Below are 20,523 nucleotides of genomic sequence, written 5' to 3'. Positions count from 1 at the left end.
ATATATATATATATATAAGTCATGTAGCACCTATGTACTCAAGGTCTTTTAGATAATTTATATTTATGTATAGAATTACAAATTTTAAATTCACATTAGCTTAAAAAAGGCAAAGATTTACCGCCGTTATTAGTTAGGTATGCAATTATTGAATCGAATTAAAATGTTATTTTAGTACGAATTTTATCTGATTTATATCTAATAATTTATTAGTAATTGATGAAGTTTATTGCACTAAAATGAAACGTTGGTGTAGCTTATATGGATACCAAAGTTTTGAGTTAAATACCCAAATCCGACTCATAAAAGTTAATGGGGTTTTTCGTTGAAAACGAAAATTGGTGTGCCTCAGAAGACGATGAGCTGTCGCATCAGCAACCAGCATTCGTTTTTGCCATCGCATAGCATTATGCGATTGCGATACTTCTGTTTGCACAGTTGTACACTATAACATATCTTGCACAGTTAAATAGTTTCCCTCGTGAAATCGACCAGGAGAAACATTATCAAAGACAATTTGTTACCGTACAAAAAATTAAAAACTATTCACCTTAATTAAATTACGTTTTTATTTGCGCAAAGTCACAAAAGTTACAATATCAAAAGCACCCATAAGTAATCATAATCATAATCTTTATAACAACTATTTCACGGTTAACACAATGGGAAAGCAAGATAATTCTCCGTTTAAAGTAACGTCCTGGTAAGCACTTCAACGGTCTTGTACATGACAGCTATTCTCAGTAAAGATCTTTTGGATAACTAACCGGTTACTCACCCAGTTTCTCTGTAAACTTAAAAAGGTATAGGTCTAATAAGGTTAAAGCTCGTACTTTTTTCATGCTGGATACATAAATAAAAATGTAAGTAAAAATAATTACACGTTATTTTTTGTTTTGGGGGCAAACGGGCAAGTCTCGCCTGAAAATGACTACCACGGCCAATGTACACCGGATGTCTTATAGGCGTTGCTGGCCTAAATGCCGGGTAAACAGTAAAAGATATATATCCGATCGCCATCACAACCGATGGTAAATTCATTTTTCGTACTCACGATTGATTGTTGAGGGCGGTTGCATGGGTGATGTTTTGCTATTAAAATATCGAAAACAAAAAAAGACTATTCAGCTACACTACAAACAACTGTCAGCCTAAAATTCAGAGAGGGAGTAATGTACTAGCAAATTAAACACAGCGTATGTCAATCAATTTATTTCTTATCAAATAAGTTTCATGAATATCAAAATACTTTAAAGTAACAATATAAAGTCGAATGATATCATACCAAACAAACATTCAGCTCACTAGTGTAGCAGTGATACCATGCCATGCCAGCCTTTGGCATAACACAGGCACCTATTCTCTTATTCTCAAAATTACTTACTGCAGAGCAGGACTTAGTGTATATTGCTATCCTTTTTTAACAATATACATGAGAAAGTTACTTATGACAGGGCTAAAATATTGCTATCCTTTTTAACAATATACATAAAAAAGGGACAGCAATATTACTAGTCCTGTCAGATCACTTAAGCTTAGTGATTGTGTATAAATACTAAACAAATACCTCTGATGCTGCAGTAAGTGTTTTTGAGAAATAAGTATGCCAAGTTATCGTTGTTGGATGTTTGATATTAAAAGGTAATGATATCTCTCTTTCTGTCATTATTGATTTGAGTTTCGTAAGAAGAAGACACTATATTGTTTATCAAATCACCCCTAAAATTTATAAGTAAAGCCGTTTATGTTTAATAATAAAATTTACTTTCAAATTTAGTGAAGTGGCTAAGTGTAAACGTGGTCTAATAGTCATATATCAGAAATCACTTATTAATAATTTTAAAAAAATATAAAAACACTCATCAACTTATTTACTCGATTACACGACAGAGAAAAATCTTATCTAAAAAAATATTTAGATAGTAAGAAAATATAACTAGGAACCCTGTTGAGGTATATTTATGTATTCTATAAAAGAAGCAGATCTAAATATGAGAATTATAAATTCTACCGAAAAACGAACTTAAATAACACTTTGGCTTTGACTACATATAATTAATATTCGATAGAAACGAAACGCTTTCACAATCGCTTATAAATGTTGATGTTAACATTGTCGTATTTGATTATCTTATATAAAATTATTTTTTCTAACAATAACGTTTTGTACTATCAGAAGGAATGTGTCATATATTATAAACACGAATTAATATTATTTTATATGTTTACAGTGTGTCATATAAATACATTGTCTACGATTGTACGAGGCGGAAATCCTCCTCTTTCTCCAGGTGCGCATTGGAACAGAGATGTATGCGCATAGCGTGCGTTGGCATCGGAATTGTCCCACACAGCTTGCAGACGAGATCCGAGTTTGATGCGAGTAGTGTCCTGGAAAAATATAAAAATATTAATAATCTATTGTGCATATACATTTGAAAAAATAAGGGTACAATCACATATATACACTCGTGGTAGAGCTCTGTGCAAGCTCGTCTGAGTACCACCCACTCATCAAATGTTCTACCGCAAAACGCAAAAAGCAAAAAGCGGTATTTGGTATTGTTGTGTTCCGGTTTGAAAGGACAGTAAGCCAGTGTCATTACAGGCACATGGGACATAACATCTTAGTTTCCAAGATTGATGGCGCATTGAAGATAAGCGATGGTTAACATTTCTTACAATACCAATGTCTATGTGCTTAATTTGTGTTTATAATTCATCTCGTGCTTGACGGTGAAGGAAAACATCGTGAGGAAACTTGCATGTGTCTAATTTCATTGTAATTCTGCCACATGTGTTTTCTACCAATCCGCATTGGAGCAGCGTGTTGGATTAAGCTCCATACCTTCTCCTCGAAAGGGAGAGGAGGCCTTAGCCCAGCAGTGGGACATTAACTGTCACTGTTTACTATAATACCAATGTCTATGGCCGCTGGTGACCACTTACCATCAGGTGGCCCATATGCTCGTCCGCCTACCTATTCTATATAATAAAAATAAAACAGTACAACATAGCTGTAACCCTCAGGCAATCATATATATTTTAACTATAGCTTTAATTAAATTATTGTGTAGCTCTTAATTTGATTTGTCATAGTTTCGCCACAGATCTATTTAAAACTTTTTGCTAAGCTTAATTTGATTTAACTTATGTTTAAAAAAATTCAAGCAATCGAGTAGTTCCTTAACAAATGATGATTTATAAAATATTTATTAAAAAAAAATTAAATCAAATATAAAAACATTATACAAGTTTTTACCTACTGACGAGCATTTTAAGCTCATCGTTGTCCCGTTTTAGAGCCAGGAGTTTATCCCTGGACACCGGGTACAGTTCTAAGGGCGCATGCAGTGGATACACCACGGCTCTCTCCACCATATCCGGGATAGTTATCTCCAGCACTTCTTCTTCGGGGATCGACTTCCATTCCCACGCGTTAACAACGGTTTGTGGTTCGCGGTGCTTACGACGTTTTAACAGTAGCCTGCGTGTATACATTTATTAATAGCTCTTATTGGTTAGTTTTATAAATAAAAAAAACATCACAACACGTGTTTAATTTGAATATAATATAATTTGAATGTAATGCCGACTTAGCAATATGGTATGAAAACTTGAACATTCAAATAATTATAGTAAGAATATTGAAAGTGGTTCATTTATACTAATATTATAAATGCGAAAGTAACTCCACAGTATCCACTAAATCTATTTTGATTAAATTTCGCTAGAAGCAAGCTATGGTGATGATATATCAGAAAGGCCATAAGCTACTTCGTTTTACCTAAAACGTGCCCACCCCGTAACACGCAGGCGAAGCAGCGGACGAAAACTAGTTTATTATATATACATATAGAATAATTATTTAATTTCCCTGTTATAATGTAACTCAATATTGTCATCTAATGTCACTCACTGCATCAAATCGTCTCGTATGAACTTCGGTACGTTCGGCCTGAAGTCATCATCACACGAAGGGATGTCTTGACCATCGTTGCAGTACATCATATAGTCCATTAGATAACGAATATGATTGATCTGTATTATAGGAAAAATCAATACATATACAGTACGGTAATAGCCTGTGAATATCCCACTGCTGGGCTAAGAACTCCTTTCCTTTTTTGAGGAGAAGGTTTGGAGCTTATTCCACCACGCTGCTCCAATGCGGGTTGGTGGAATACACATGTGGCAGAATTTCAGTGAAATTCGACACATGCAGGTTTCCTCACAATGTTTTCCTTCACCGTCATGCACGAGATGAATTATAATAACAAATTTAAGCACTTAAAAATTCAGTGGTACTTGCCCAGGTTTGAACACACGATCATCGGTTAAGATACACGCGTTCTTACCACTGGGCCATCTCGGATGTTATATATTTGACTATAAATACATTTTACTATATTTAAGTTAATATCCTTACTAATGTTATAAATGCTTAAGTTGATGAGTTTGTTTCTTTGCTACACTTTCACCCTACTACTCATCTGATCAACATGAAATTTTACATACACGTTGTCATGGATACAGAAAATGGTATAGAATACTTAGAACCTCCCTCTCTCTCTACACACGCGGGCGAATCCGCGGACTTTAACTAGTTATACAATCAAATAATTAATAAACAAAGCTACCAATGTTTCGGAATGTTGATATTAAATTGATATTACTATTGTTACAACAGCAAAATCTTATTATCACAGCATTCATCAGCTATCGGTAAAAACGCTTCTAAAGTTTTAATACATTCTAAAGCTCGATGGAGAAAAATCTAGAATCTTATTAAAATGTTCAACATGTAATTCGGGACAGTTCAGTGACTATTAAACGTGCAAACTAAAATTAAATAGACTTTAATAAATATACGCGTAAGTCGAGTTTCGTTTGTTACTTCAATAATGTTCTCGACTGTAAATAATATCTGTATTAAATAGAGATTTTTACGAGGGCGTAGTTAGTTTCCTTTCGGAAGAGATGGTGGATATATCTGCAAAGCGAAGTTCAAGGAATATTTAAATATAACGAAGATTTCGGATTTGGGTTAAGCGATTTACTTTTGCTACAATAGATATATTAATTTTCATTAAAAACATTAATATCACCGATCGCCGCCCTATTATTTATATAATTTTCTAAAAATGCTTGATTATGGGTAACTGCATAAAGTAGGGGTGGTTCCGACCGAGTAAAATAGAACAACTCGAGTAAACTCGTAGGTGTCGCAAGAGTCGACTAAAGGAATATTTCTCAATATTTTTGTATCTACCAATAGAGCACGAAAAATCCGGATGTCACGTGACCAGCAAAATGCATTCCTAAGAAGAGTGGCGTCGGCCTCGAAGTCGGCCATTGATGTTGAGTGCGTGTGTGGTGTGCGTACGTGCGTGTGTGGTGTGCGTGTGTGCGTGCGCGCGTCACTCACGAGGCCGATGTCGTCGACGGCGAGGTCGGCGTCGATGTCGACGAGCAGGTCGTGCTCGGGGAAGCGCGGCGCGCCGGCGGCGTCGCTGCCCAGCCCGCACAGCACGCTCACGTAGCGCGAGCCGCCCGCGTCGCGCCGCAGCTCCGCTCTGAGGACGGCGGGGCGTTATACGAGCATAATGGAACATTCTTTTGTTTAGTAGCATTTACGCTGTGGACGAAATATCATAGAAAATATGACAGTGCAAAATAATAAACTTTTACAATTGTCCACCACCCACCTCAAAACTATTGATCACTAATTTAGCGTTCCATAAAAATAAACAACCTATACAAATAAACAAAAATGTAATTATACAAAATATGAAGATGGACAGCTTCAACAAAATGTTTTCTTTAATGAATAAAATAAAAAATACTTTTGAATATGATAGTACTTGACGAATCTTTAGATTATAATATATTTGAAATGCAATCGCTTCAATAATTCAACTTCTGCTAAAATATTCGAATATAAGTATAATGAAGATAGTAGAATCTTTTTCAGGTAAATAAATATATAACATTCCACATATCCCTAAATGTATGATTAGTTATAACTCACTCGGGACAGAACAGAAGCGCGATGATCGCGGGAAGACCCCGTATGTTTGGCATCAGTGTTGTATGACGCAGTGTCAGCTTACTGCTTATTTCATTCTGACCAACCTCGGCTGCTACCAATAGCCTAAAACAAATAGGGATGATGATGACTCGATCGACCTCAAGAATACCTGCATACAATAAGCTACCTGCACAAGAGATATTATACAAATCTCCATCCAAATTTTCGTGTATCTTGTATTGTGTGTATCTGCTATTGTACTATTTTTGCTTAACATTGAAATAAGATGATAAAATGACTGTCAGAAACCACCTGAATGTCACGTTTAAAAGCAATGTGTCAACATCATTAATCAAAACTGAGTTGGATTCTTAAGAAAATAATGTAACAGGAAGTAATATTGTTTTGCAAATTTTTAATGAAGAAACAAGTTTTTAAATGGTGCTAACGTTATATCTGCGAAATGTATATTGGATCTCGGAATTTAAAATATAGAGTAAGATCTGACTTTCTTCTCGGTAGTCACCCTTTCCCCCCGGTAACGCTTCCAAGGTCAGTAGGGAGAAAGGCAAAGAACCCAAGTCTGTTATTCCAAAAAATTAATACAAATTAAATCAGATTACAAAAATAACTACCTTTCGTACACCTCCTGTGGCTCCGTATCGAGGAGCACGGAGTTGATCGAGTTCCACTCCACGCATACTTGCTTGTCACGACTCGCATACATTAAGTTGTGCAGAGTCGACTCCAGCGGACTGAACAGATAATACATTACGTATTTATTACGAAATAACACATTTTAGATTATTTTCAAACATAACTTATATAAGATAGTAAACGAAGCTTAAATTGCAAAAGCACATAAATGAAAGCACAGAACATAATACATATACTTATTGATGAAAACTATTACGGGATTCGAACCTGGGGTTCAACATAAACTAGCCTTATAACTAGGGTTCAACTAAACTTTACTGGTGGTAGGGCTTTGTGCAAGCTCGTCTGGATAGGTACCACCCACTCATCAGATATTCTACCGCAAAACAGCAATACTTGATATTGTTGTGTTCCGGTTTGAAGGGTGAGTGAGCCAGTGTAATTACAGGCACAAGGGACATAAAATCTTAGTTCCCAAGGTTGGTGGCGCATTGGCTATAAGCGATGGTTGACATTTCTTAGAATGCCAATGTCTAAGGGCGTTTGGTGACCACTTACCATCAGGTGGCCCATATGCTCGTCCACCTTCCTATTCTATAAAAAAAAAAGCCACTAGTTCGCGCGTTGTACGGTGTTAAATATTTTATACTTAATATATAACCTGTCAGGTCCTTTAAGGCACACGTCCGATATGCACTCCTTATAACTAGGAGCCTCCATTTCTCGTAGTCGATTGAAAGCGAGTTCCGTCTGCTCCTTATTGTAGGCGCGCTTTTGTGCCATATTCAATTCAGTTGCCGTCTGCCTCAGATCGTGATTCAACTGTAAAAAATACAATAAAAATATTTTTTTTTTTAAAGAATAGGAAGGCGGTGAGGCATGTGGGCCACCTAGTGGTAAGTGGTCACCCACGTCCATAGACATTGGCATTGTAAGAAATGTTAACCATCGATTATGTCACCAATGCGCCAGTAACCTTGGAAACTAAGATGTCCCTTGTGCCTGTAATTACACTGGCTCACTCACCCTTCAAACCGGAATACAACAATACCAAGTACTGCTGTTTTGCGGTAGAATATCTGATGAGTGGTTGGTACCTACCCAGACGAGCTTGCAGAAAGCTCTACCACCAGTTAATGCAATATATATACATGTATTTCCCAAATAGTATAATGTTCTCAGATGTTTTGTCTGTGCTCTTAGTAAATCTATTATATTGACCCAATTTATGTTGTTTCATGTGCATCTATATTTTTATTTCTAGCGACATATATACTGTAATATTTAATAAAAACGAAATCTGTAACGGAAGTATTCTAAATCGAATAATGAAAAAATCGCTAACCTTCGAATCATAGCTCTCTTCGCAGGTTATAGCGAAACCCTTGTCCAATAACTCCTTGTTGATATTCAACTTTCCCCCTTCGGCTAAAAGTTCGATAGAGACAATACCATGAGCCACCGAGTAGATCTAAAAAAATACAAAATGTTTTTTCCTCAAAATCCAGAAAGAAAAATATGATAAGTAATGATGAAAAGATCGCTTATTTAGGGAGTTATATTCTTGCGAGCGTGTATGCTTATATCAAATTCAATGAACATTCAACGTGTGGGTGCCCTTCGCACACTCACCTTGGCCAGCAGCCGGCCGCGCGCCACCAGCTCGGTGAACAGTCGCTGCGCGGCGGGCGTCCAGTGCGCGTGCGCAGGGGGCGACACTCACCTTGGCCAGCAGCCGGCCGCGCGCCACCAGCTCGGTGAACAGTCGCTGCGCGGCGGGCGTCCAGTGCGCGTGCGCAGGGGGCGACACTCACCTTGGCCAGCAGCCGGCCGCGCGCCACCAGCTCGGTGAACAGTCGCTGCGCGGCGGGCGTCCAGTGCGCGTGCGCAGGGGGCGACACTCACCTTGGCCAGCAGCCGGCCGCGCGCCACCAGCTCGGTGAACAGTCGCTGCGCGGCGGGCGTCCAGTGCGCGTGCGCAGGGGGCGACACTCACCTTGGCCAGCAGCCGGCCGCGCGCCACCAGCTCGGTGAACAGTCGCTGCGCGGCGGGCGTCCAGTGCGCGTGCGCAGGGGGCGACACTCACCTTGGCCAGCAGCCGGCCGCGCGCCACCAGCTCGGTGAACAGTCGCTGCGCGGCGGGCGTCCAGTGCGCGTGCGCAGGGGGCGACACTCACCTTGGCCAGCAGCCGGCCGCGCGCCACCAGCTCGGTGAACAGTCGCTGCGCGGCGGGCGTCCAGTGCGCGTGCGCAGGGGGCGACACTCACCTTGGCCAGCAGCCGGCCGCGCGCCACCAGCTCGGTGAACAGTCGCTGCGCGGCGGGCGTCCAGTGCGCGTGCGCAGGGGGCGACACTCACCTTGGCCAGCAGCCGGCCGCGCGCCACCAGCTCGGTGAACAGTCGCTGCGCGGCGGGCGTCCAGTGCGCGTGCGCAGGGGGCGACACTCACCTTGGCCAGCAGCCGGCCGCGCGCCACCAGCTCGGTGAACAGTCGCTGCGCGGCGGGCGTCCAGTGCGCGTGCGCAGGGGGCGACACTCACCTTGGCCAGCAGCCGGCCGCGCGCCACCAGCTCGGTGAACAGTCGCTGCGCGGCGGGCGTCCAGTGCGCGTGCGCAGGGGGCGACACTCACCTTGGCCAGCAGCCGGCCGCGCGCCACCAGCTCGGTGAACAGTCGCTGCGCGGCGGGCGTCCAGTGCGCGTGCGCAGGGGGCGACACTCACCTTGGCCAGCAGCCGGCCGCGCGCCACCAGCTCGGTGAACAGTCTCTGCGCGGCGGGCGTCCAGTGCGCGTGCGCGTGCAGCAGCGGCGCGGGAGCGACGCCCATCAACGCACAGCGCATGGCTAGCGGCGGGACGGTACAACACGGGCCGGCCGGCAACTCACGCAGGCTGCACGAGCCCACGCGCCCCACGGAGCCGTAGTCTATGTAGAACACCTAAAAGTGAACAGTTATCGTAAAAAATACATATTTAGCATATAAGACTGTTTTGTAAAATTTTGAAATGATTATACATCACAAACAAACAATTCAAATATTGAACATATTTTAGTCCTCCTAGAAACACTCACCTCGAGCATGTCCTTGGGCAGCAGCGCGGTGACACGTGCGCGGAACAGCTGCGTGCCGCTGCTGTCGGCGTAGGGCGCGGCCACGAGCGCGTCGAGGTGCGGCACTTCGGCGTAGACGAGCAGCTGCTTGCGGTTGAGTGTCGTCTGTATCTCCCGCAACTCGGACGCAGTCGACTCGTCGTCGTACTGCACCCAGAACTTGCCGATGTCGATCATCTGGTAACGATGTGTCATCGTATTAGTTTTAAACTAGTATATGGTATATTTCAATTTCTTATAATATTGCAATTTCTTTAAAATTAAAGAAATTGCAATATTAAAGGGCAGTTGTCTATGATGTTTACTGGTGTTAGAGCTTTGTGTAAGCTCATCTGGGTAGGTACCACTCACTCATCAGATATTCTACTGCAAAACAGCAGTACTTGGTATTGTTGTGTTCCGGTTTGAAGGGTGAGTGAGCCAGTGATATTACAGGCACAAGGGACATAACATCTTAGTTCCCAAGGTTGGTGGCGCATTAGCGATGTAAGCGATGGTTAACATTTCTTATAATGCCAATGTCTATGGGCGTTTGGTGACCACTTACCATCAGGTGAGCCATATGCTCGTTCGCGTACTAATACTATAAAAATAAAATAAAATAAAAATGCCAACTTCTGCCATAAACAAAATAATACCAATAATATTGGTGTAGGTGCAGAGTAGACGAAGAAACTTTGTTACTGACTTGAGATATTTTTAAGGGGAAATGTGTATCATCTATGTCCGGAAGACGGGGAACCATCTTATTCATATCCACACTTGCTTTTTCTTCTTCCATCGCTTCAGCGAGAGCGTTTGCCTTTTCGATTCTGAAACAAATAGAAATGTTCTATAATGCCACTATAACAAAAATGTTGATTATACCCTTAATGACTGATATTATTATTATAACAGTTTTAGACATTAACAAGAATTAAGCTTGTGTGCATTATTTAACATAGGTAGGCAGACTTGAGATAAACAATTCGCCACCTTGCGAACATGCTAAGCCTAAGCATGATTAAATAAAAACAAAAAAAAAATACTTACGGTAGTAAAGGAATTCTGAAATCTATTTTTAACTGTCTCGCTTTAACCGCTTTGTATACCGACAACACAACTTGTCCGGGAATCGTGGGATCCTAGAAAACATTATGAAAGTTAGACAACTGTTTTGATCTTGTAAAATGAACAAAACGATACTATACTTACACCGCCTGAATTTTGATCGTTTTTTACATTTGGATTATTATCGTTGAATGTTAAGTAAACTTTTCTGAAAAAAAAAACAACAAATAACGTTAAATAAATTTATGATATTTTTCTTAAAATTTATTAAACTTCCGAGGCAAGGTCTGCGAGTTACCGGCTGTTCCTGTCGAAGGTGACCCTGGGCTCGTCTCCGAGGTGCTGGCGCACGACACTGCGCACGGCGGCGGCGTACACGCGCCCGGGCTGCCCGTCGGGGAAGCCCCGCAGGTACACGGAGCGGCGCGGGTCCAGCCCGCCCAGCGCGCGCACGGCGTCCCGCTCGCGGGCCTCGTCCGTCGTCACTTGCACGAAGTATTGCGGGTAGAACGCGCCCGCTATTATGACCTGTTGGGTGTTTATAATGTTTAACTCAAAACTTTTTTTCGTTTTTTAAATATAGTAAAAGAGTTATTTTTAAAATGTTTATAATCTGTTATAGTGTGCATTATATTATGTTTGTGGCACTCTCTTCTATTAGTATATCTATTGTAACATTACCTTGAGCACTAGCGGCAACTCATGTTTGTTCCACGGAGAGTTCCCCTTGGAAGCCTCGATGCCTTCTCTGGAGAGTCTCTGACGCAATTCGCGAACCATATCATCCAACTCCCTCAGAGCTCGTACTTGGACGTAGAAACGTCGAGCCCATTGGACCTCATTAGTGTCTTGCTGTTTGAAGTACTTTTGCTGACGGAGATGGTTCCAGACCTACGGAATATATATTGTTGATATTAATAGATTTGATGAGTATGTCTCAGTATTTAGTAATCATAACAACAAAGCGCCATTGTATTAGTTATAAATATAACATAAAACGATCTTTTAAATTTATAAGACATTCATTTTAAAAGGCGGGATTTTTTATGTCTGTTTTTGCCTAGAGCTAAAAAAAGTTATCATTATTTACTGGTTTAAATCTTGTAAAAAGATATTTAAAATGAATTCTAGCAGGCTTTTAACTAGCAAAATTTTTTTTGTCTTTAATACAGTCCAGTACGGATTTAAAAGTATAATAAAATTATATTACTGGTGGTAGAGCTTTGTGCAAGCTCGTCTGGGTAGGTACCACCCACTCATCAGATATTCTACCGCAAAACAGCAATACTTGATATTGTTGTGTTCCGGTTTGAAGGGTGAGTGAGCCAGTGTAATTACAGGCACAAGGGACATAAAATCTTAGTTCCCAAGGTTGGTGGCGCATTGGATATGTAAGCGATGGTTGACATTTCTTACAATGCCAATGTCTAAGAGCGTTGGTGACCACTTACCATCAGGTGGCCCATATGCTCGTCCGCCTTCCTATTCTATAAAAAAAAAAAAAACCTTATAAACATTAAGTAGTGCGATGCAATCACTTGTAGAACCATCAGCCCAGGTTAACTTCGAGTTGTAAGCGTTGAGACGTTCTCGGAAAGGGCTACTGAACACATTCTTCACAGTCATTCCAGCAGCTGAAAAAAATGTTCTACAATTTTACACGAGCTCATTCAGTCTATCTATTTGCACAAAAATAATATCATTCTTCGATAGAGGAACTCACGAGAAAGTTGTGTTTTCTAAAATCAAATGGTAAAATTTATTGGTTTTTAGGGATGTTAATCTAAATAGTCTTATTTCCTACCCATAATAACACTCTCCTCCAAACATCCAAATATGTATCCGAGTACAATGAGCTTGGAGCTCCTGACGTCGAGCGGCAGTTTGGCCATCACACGTCCCAAGTACGTGAGGTCACCGTCCGACACGCACCACTCGTTACCCAACGTCTTCTTCAGGGCACCAACCTTGCAACAACAATCAGGAGTCACATAAGATGGCCGTCACGGTAGCGCAAACGAGCCCGTGAGGGGCGGAGAGGGTTGCTGGTTTTTGGCGAGCATTTCAGTTCAATAGCCGCCGAAGAGTTTACCACATACCGCATGTGAAAGAAATGCGTTTTTCCTGTGAGAACAAAAATAAAGACGTAACACATAATATAATATTTGTTTTAGAGATTGTATATACATTCGACCAATCCCAGTTATTCGACCTCGTAAATTAACGTAAGTATATATTTTTTTCTATTTATAACCACCACACCTACATCGGTTCTTTCCTTGACTCCTTAAGGTTGGCTGGTAAATAATGCTTTCGACTTTACGCCCTTTTGTATAATATATATTTGTGTAGTTCAATAGTGTTAAATAAATTAATTAATTAATAAAAATATGAAATTCGTAATTCATTCATATTCAGCAATGTGTACGTGACTTCTCTAAAAAAGGACCATACGCGATACTAGTTTCTAGATAAGTGATATCCTCTTGACCTATTTTGGCTAAGGTGGCCAAAAATATATTAATGTTAACTAGTTAGTTGTATTGTTTACATTTTTTTATTTTAAAATTGTTAAGCAGGCTGACATTTATCAGCCTGCTTAACAAGGGGGAATTGCTAAACCTGATGATAATGTGTCCCTTGTGCCTGTAATTACTCATTCTTAACACGGTCTTACATTTTGTCTTACGGCCCAAGGTTTTGTCAATTATTTTACCTCTTTAAGCACAAGAATAGTTCTATGTATGTTGGACATATCCGGCGGATCCATGGCCAGAGCCAGTATATTGCTGGGCGTGCCCATGTCCAATATCTTAGCCAATAACACGAGACGCTCTAGTGGACACCGAATCATTTCGGGTTTGCAATCTTGTGAAAAGTTATCCTGAAAAAAATTTCAATATTACTCCTCTTATTTCAATAATTTTAACAACAATATATTATGGTCCTCCAGAGCGATTTTGGCCACGGCGGCCAATGTAAAGAGAGATTAGCCAATTGCGCAGAAGATATTATAGTGCACAAGTGTGTGCGCAAACACAGGAGCACTCTCTATTCTCTAGCTCTCATAATCCAATGGGACGGCAATCCGACACGACCGGGAAGAGTTCAGGCGCAGGATCAGGCTTTACGTGCTAATATATATTTATCTAGTAAAAATCAAAATAATAGTTAGTGTTTTTTGTAAAAACACACGTAAACGCATAAATCGTAACCAATGGTTCCGGGCTCAAACCCAGGCAAGCACCACTGAATTTTCACGTGCTTAATTTGTATTTATAATTCATCTAGTACTCGGCGGTGAAAAAAAACATCGTTAGGAAACCGGCAAGTGTCTAATTTCAATGGAATTCTGCCACATGTGTCACCAACTCACACATTTGGGTCCACAATTGTAGCAGCCTGGTGGAGTAAGCTATATAACCTCTCCTAAAACGGAGAGCTTTATACTAGCAATGGAACATTTTCAAGCTGTTACTTTATGTATATCTGATTAGTAACAAAGTCTTAAATGACAAGAAAAACCGCGTAACTTACATAAAACTTATCAGTGACAAGTCTGTAAACTCGGCCGTCTCGAACTCTCCCCGCCCGCCCCGCTCGTTGCTCGCAGTTGGTCTTAGATGCCCATTGTAGTCGAAGAGATGTGAAGTTCGTGTTTTGATCTGCTACCAATACTTTCATCAGACAGAAATCTATGACTGAAAAAAAATACAACAATAGTTACTAGGTTGTAAAGCTTTGGGCCGACCTATAGGTAGGTCTAAACGGTACTAAGAGTATTGATGTGTTCCGGTTTGAAGGGCGAGCGAGCCAGCGTAACTACAGTAACACATACATTCAAGTAAAATTAAAACATTGTCTTATTGCTCCAGATTTACTCTTGTGAATGACATGATTAAATTCAACTATGTCACAACATCTTCGGTAGTATAGTGGTAAGTATCCCCGCCTGTCACGCGGGAGACCGGGGTTCGATTCCCCGCCGGAGAGAACCTTTTTTTTTTTATAAATAATATTTGTCATTTATTAATGAAAACATATTTTGTATATAAAGTATGAAACTTCATTTCTACAAGAGAAAATATGTGTGTGGTGTGGACAAAACATAATATATTACCTACCTTTGTTTTGTCAACGCAAATAGTGAGTTATTATTAAAAACACATAATATTACATTAAAACAAAATGGTTTGAGAAGTACTCGATTGATAAACTCTGAGTGCTGGATGGTGTTTTAAATTTATAATATACATGAAGAGAAAAAAATTCTTTCAACTACTTTCTCAAAGATAGAAGATAAAATAAAATATACACAAAGCCCAACACGTAAAATGAATGTGCCCACACACTTTGTGCAAGCCCATCTGGGTAGATACCACCCACGCATCTCATATTCTACCGCCAAATAGCGATAGTCAATATTGTTGTGTTCCAATTGGAAGGGTGAGAGAGCCAGTGATACTTCAGGCACAAGGAACATAACATCTTAGTTCCCAAGGTTGGTGGTGCATTGGCAAAGTAAAGAAATGTTTATATTTCTTCTGGCGCCAATGTTTATTGGCGGTGGTTGCCACTTACCATAAAGAGGTCAATTTACCCGTCCGCCTACGTATGTTGAACTTCATCAAAACATATTTATTTATCTTATACGCTTATTATGTTTATTTTTAATTTCCTAATATATTTTTATTACTACAAAATACAATACGCATTTCTATTTTTTTGACTCAATTACAATAGAGTAGATAACTTTTCTTTCTTTGGTACTTTGGCGTGTAGGCTATCTTAAGATACTGAAGCGTATATTATTCAGAGACGGATCCAGGTATGAGGCTAGCCAATACTCAAAGACCGAAGAAATTATATATTTTTATTCAAGACACGTCACAATTGTTTGAGTACCCTGTACTGACTGATTAATGCATTATAATAATCTAATGAGAAATTGTTATGATTTCGTCATCATGCCAAATATGGATTACAACTAAAAAGGCGATGTGCTGACGGCACAGTACCAATTTTTTAAAATTTATTTTAAATATATGGATGATAACTAGTTTAATAAAAACCTATTATCAGTTGCTAATGAGACACTCACCATACTTAATGTCAGGTACAGTAATAGAACTCTCAGCGATATTAGTAGCAAGGATAATCTTGCGGTGTCCGGGAGGAGCTCTTTGGAACACCCTCACTTGTTCATCCGCTGTTATTGTGGAATGTAGTGGTAATACCCACCACTTATAAGAGGCGCACTCTGCGTCTGCTAGTTTCCTCCTGAGAATAATGTACACTTATGAAGAAAGGTATATAAAAAAAAAACATTTTAAAGATTTCTATATTTTATGTAACAAGAGTAAGTGACAGCTGAGGATATTTTCGTTATTACCTTAATACAACATCTGTCAGGCAAGAATAAAGCTCCTCAATTTCATGTATACCGGGAAGAAATATAAGCACAGATGGCAGATCAGCTCCCTCCCTCTCTGTATATTCTTCTTTCTTGTCTATTAGTTCAAAAGCATTTACCAGTTTAATTACAAGGTGGTACATATCTGGCAGGATAATTGGTTCATCATTTTTCGGTGTCGCTTGTTGAAGAATCTGTAAAAATATTATTTGTATTAAATATACTACAAATAGAGGAATGTTCTTATATTTTTTTTATTGAAACCAATAAAATGCAAAGGATATATAAAATATCAACTGTCTCAAAATAAATTTTATGTTGAACATAAATAATGCATAATTTATTTAAAAAATAAAAAATAAATATAAGGAAAATAATTTAAACAGATATTAACTTACTGAACCAAACTTGTTTAGATGATTCAAATAAAATGTCTTAACAGTGAATGTTTGTTTATTTGTAACTTTTAAGCAGGATGACATCTGAAATCCTCGAGGTGTAGGGATCAGGAAGTAATCGGCAAAGGCTTTGCAATTAAATGTGGCTGACATAAGAACTACTTTGACACCTGGAGACACTGTGTATAGTAATTTTTTAACTACTATTAACAAAAAATCCATTTCTTGACCTCGTTCATGGACCTCATCAAGAATTATATGTGTATATTCATTCAGATTCTTTGCAGATACTGAAAAAAAAAAAGAATATTACTCTACTGCACTTAAAATTTCAAAAATAATTTTGTAACTGTTTTACTGATAATACATAGTTTACATAAAAACTGTCAATACCTTACCTAGTTTTTGTAACAATACCCCAGTAGTAACATAGCTAATCCTTGTATCTTTAGATGTTCTGTTTTCAAGGCCAACCTAGCAACAAAAAAAAAATTTATTAGTCAATTGTTGTTTCCTTGTTGAGATACGAAGTACTAAATACTATTAAAGATTTTAAATACATTATACATAATTCTAATGTGGTAGAATATTTTCCAAATTTGTCACCCTAAGCTGCAGAGGTGTCTTTGGCCTACCAATTAAATTTTTGTTCAGTTAAAGTTGATCGGTCTTAAATGGACAATTTGAGTATATTTAATATGAGAACTTTGATGCGTTATTTGATGGACCATCATGAAAGTTAGCACATATATGTATCTTTTTCATGTAGGCTTTTATGATATCCACTTTGTTGTAACTCAATAACTAAATGGGACTTCAACTTCTATACCATTAAACCAATCCTCTTTACTGTGCGAAAGAAACTCTTGTGTCTGTTATGCTTTCATGGCAATTTTGATGAAATTTGATATGAAGCAAGCTTGACCCCTAAGAACATAGACTATTTTTTTTACAGCTACCCTGCTCCTAATAAAATGTGGGCGAAACTGGCGTTGGAAACTAGTTGTTATATATACACAGGCACAGGCAGTACATTGTCTGCAAGTTATGCTAGTTAAATATATAATTAATAACCTGATAACCAACAACACCACCAACATCCCAACCTCTTTCTTGAGCCACTCTTTTCGAAATAGATATAGCTGCTATTTTCCTAGGTTGTGTCACAACAATCTTACAGGGCTTCCGGTTGTTATAAGCATCATCAAGTATCCATTGGGGCACTTGGGTTGTTTTACCACATCCAGTTGGACCTTCTATTATGACAACTGGAAATGCCTTAATCCTGTCCATAATCTATAGTAAAAAAATAAATATTTTATAAGCCAAATTTAAATCTAATGTAAGAGAGCAATACATATTAAATAATATACATTGGTAAAGTCTATGGCAGTAGTATACACTTACAATGACAAAAACTATATATATATATATATATATACGACGACGAGCCGGTTGGCGTGGTTGGTAGAACACTTGCCTTTCACGCCGAAGGTTGTGGGTTTGATTCCCACCCAGGACAGACATTTGTGTGCATGAACATGTCTGTTTGTCCTGAGTCTGGGTATAATTATCTATATAAGTATGTATTTACAAAAAGAAAAGTAGTATATGTAGTATATCAGTTGTCTGGTTTCCATAGCACAAGCTTTGTACAAGCTTAATTTGGGATCAGATGGCCGTGTGTGAAAAATGTCCCCGGATATTATTATTATTAATCAATTTAGTTAAAAGTAAAAAATGTGTAAATACTGAATTTTATTCATATACTGTTTCCCTTACAAAAAGTTTTAGTTCATTTTAAAGGTAACATTAATACTTGGGCACACTTTTGTACTATTTGGTAAACTTTGGTATGGTATTTGGTAAAATTTGGTAAATATAATTTTAACCCATAATATAGAATGCTTCCACTATATAGAAATTCCCCAGTATACAGAAATTATATTTTTAATTACACTTACATTGTCATGAAATTCATGTATGGCTAAGCTTTTTGTATCCTCTCTCATCTGGAAAGAATACTTGTTATAGACTTCCGTCATAGCTACGTCCGTTAACATTTCAACATTCTGCATAGACGCTCCCCACGATGACAATTGTTCCAGAGAATCTAGCCCTCCGGACATACTCTCGAATGTCTCCCGCTCTCTTTCATTCTATAATAATTTAATAAATTAACATCACAATAAAAATATTTTTAATTTCAATATTTCCATATCTTATATTCAAAATGTTAAGGCTGATATACATAAGACATATTTATAGACACACTGTTATTAAAATTCATACTGTTAATAAAATAAACTTTACTTATAATAAGTATATACCTTCAAATACATTTCTGTTTCTCTTTCCTTGACTTCTCGAGCGTAATCCGTGCCACTGAGGACAACGGATTGACGGTGTTCTTCTCGTCTATTTAATGCATTAAGTGTATCATTTTTCGTGATACGAAGCCCACCAGTAAGTGGACCTTTAAGTTTTGTTACTTGAGCACTGGATGGGCAAGGATTATTAAAAAATGCACGAAATTCATCCATTGCTTATTAACCATAAAAGCCCTTCTTAAAATAAAAACAAACTTTGCTGGGTGTTTCAATAAACATTTATCAATAACTGCTTTTTTTTTCCTATTAAGTTTTGACAGTAACGACTGACGATATATTGTTGATATTTGATGGTATTTGAAAACTATTGACCATAGATAATGATAATACATTAAGATGTTAGTGTCAAATGCTATACGACTGTATAGCATTTGACACTAGCTGCCGATTAAAATGGTTATTTTCTAAAAAGCAAAACATGAATTAAAGGAAATATAAAAAGGAAAGTGTTGTTGTGTAGATTACTGTTTCGACTGCCTTATTGGTGTATTGTTGTATATGTATTGTATAAAATATATAAGGAATTGAAGTAATACAAAATATTATTGTTTTAATTTTGTACATGAATGCAATTATTATAATTACTTTGAAATCAGAATCATTGTTAATATTTTTTTCAAAAATATATGTTTTGTGTAGCTAGAATATCTATACGATTTGATATATTCATGTTAAAGCTGAATTGCGGGCAAACACAGGCAATATGACCTGGAAGGATTGAAGTGAATAGTGAAAACGTTTATGTTCTGGACCAAGGTGGCCGCTCCGTAATAAGCTCTCCGTGTGGTGCAGATTTTGTGCGACCACAAAGCTGAAGTCAATGTATTCGTAGATGTTACAGGCGTGTGGATCACATTAGTATCCGAGCATGCAGACACGCCTCTACGCAAAAACAGCGAATTTCATTATATAAATCATTAACCAATAAAAAAACCATTAAATTAAATGAAACAACTTTTATCATTCATTTATATATTTCTTACCGTACTTGGCATAACAAAAATATTCAGATCATTTACTAAAGGAGAACTGATATTTTTTATGATTAGGTACCTATATTTATAACATGGGGCGTTTATTTAAGTTCACCAAATCCAGTTATTTATATCATTTCTATCACTACTTTTATACTATGAACAAACCTTATACAAAATTCGTTTTAGTTTACAAATATTTATAATGATGAATATATTTCCTTTTATTTATAATAAGTACATAAAAAGCTTATATTAAAAACGCTATAACCTCACACCGTAATTCATAATTGCTAAATATAATTGCAATAATAAAGCCAACATTACAAAGAGTAACATACACAACCTAAAATAACCTACATTTGCAAGATAAATAGAAGATACACATAATTATGTAAAGTATAAACTAAGGACGTATTCCGAGTTTGATCTTTGGTAAAGAACCAATGGGGGCTAACAAGGGCCGGTCGATAACAGAAATATTCACAATTCATTCT

General features: G+C 38.2%; 1 protein-coding gene and 1 non-coding gene across 2 annotated transcripts; one reads left to right on the top strand and one right to left on the bottom strand.

Annotated features, from left to right (window-relative positions):
• Positions 1-1,197: 1,197 nt before the first annotated feature.
• LOC126775789 (probable ATP-dependent RNA helicase spindle-E) lies at positions 1,198-19,305 on the bottom strand. Its single transcript, XM_050497878.1, has 26 exons — positions 18,993-19,305; positions 18,627-18,821; positions 17,737-17,958; positions 17,061-17,136; positions 16,663-16,952; positions 16,244-16,458; positions 15,953-16,131; positions 14,389-14,552; positions 13,568-13,735; positions 12,656-12,818; positions 12,358-12,485; positions 11,533-11,742; positions 11,150-11,379; positions 10,996-11,059; positions 10,834-10,925; positions 10,490-10,613; positions 9,763-9,978; positions 9,413-9,628; positions 8,034-8,159; positions 7,350-7,510; positions 6,667-6,786; positions 6,032-6,154; positions 5,429-5,576; positions 3,920-4,041; positions 3,263-3,487; positions 1,198-2,391 (listed from the first exon to the last, which is right to left on the bottom strand). The coding sequence occupies exons 1-26, from the start codon at positions 19,203-19,205 to the stop codon at positions 2,253-2,255; spliced, it is 4,329 nt and encodes a 1,442-aa protein (XP_050353835.1). The 5' UTR covers positions 19,206-19,305; the 3' UTR covers positions 1,198-2,252.
• On the top strand, positions 14,773-14,844 carry Trnad-guc (transfer RNA aspartic acid (anticodon GUC)). The gene has a single exon. It is a non-coding gene; the product is annotated as a tRNA-Asp (tRNA).
• Positions 19,306-20,523: the final 1,218 nt, after the last annotated feature.

Source organism: Nymphalis io, chromosome 19, assembly GCF_905147045.1.
Source record: "Nymphalis io chromosome 19, ilAglIoxx1.1, whole genome shotgun sequence".
In the NCBI taxonomy this organism is placed as follows: domain Eukaryota; kingdom Metazoa; phylum Arthropoda; class Insecta; order Lepidoptera; family Nymphalidae; genus Nymphalis; species Nymphalis io.
This window is presented reverse-complemented; position numbering and strand designations above follow the sequence as displayed.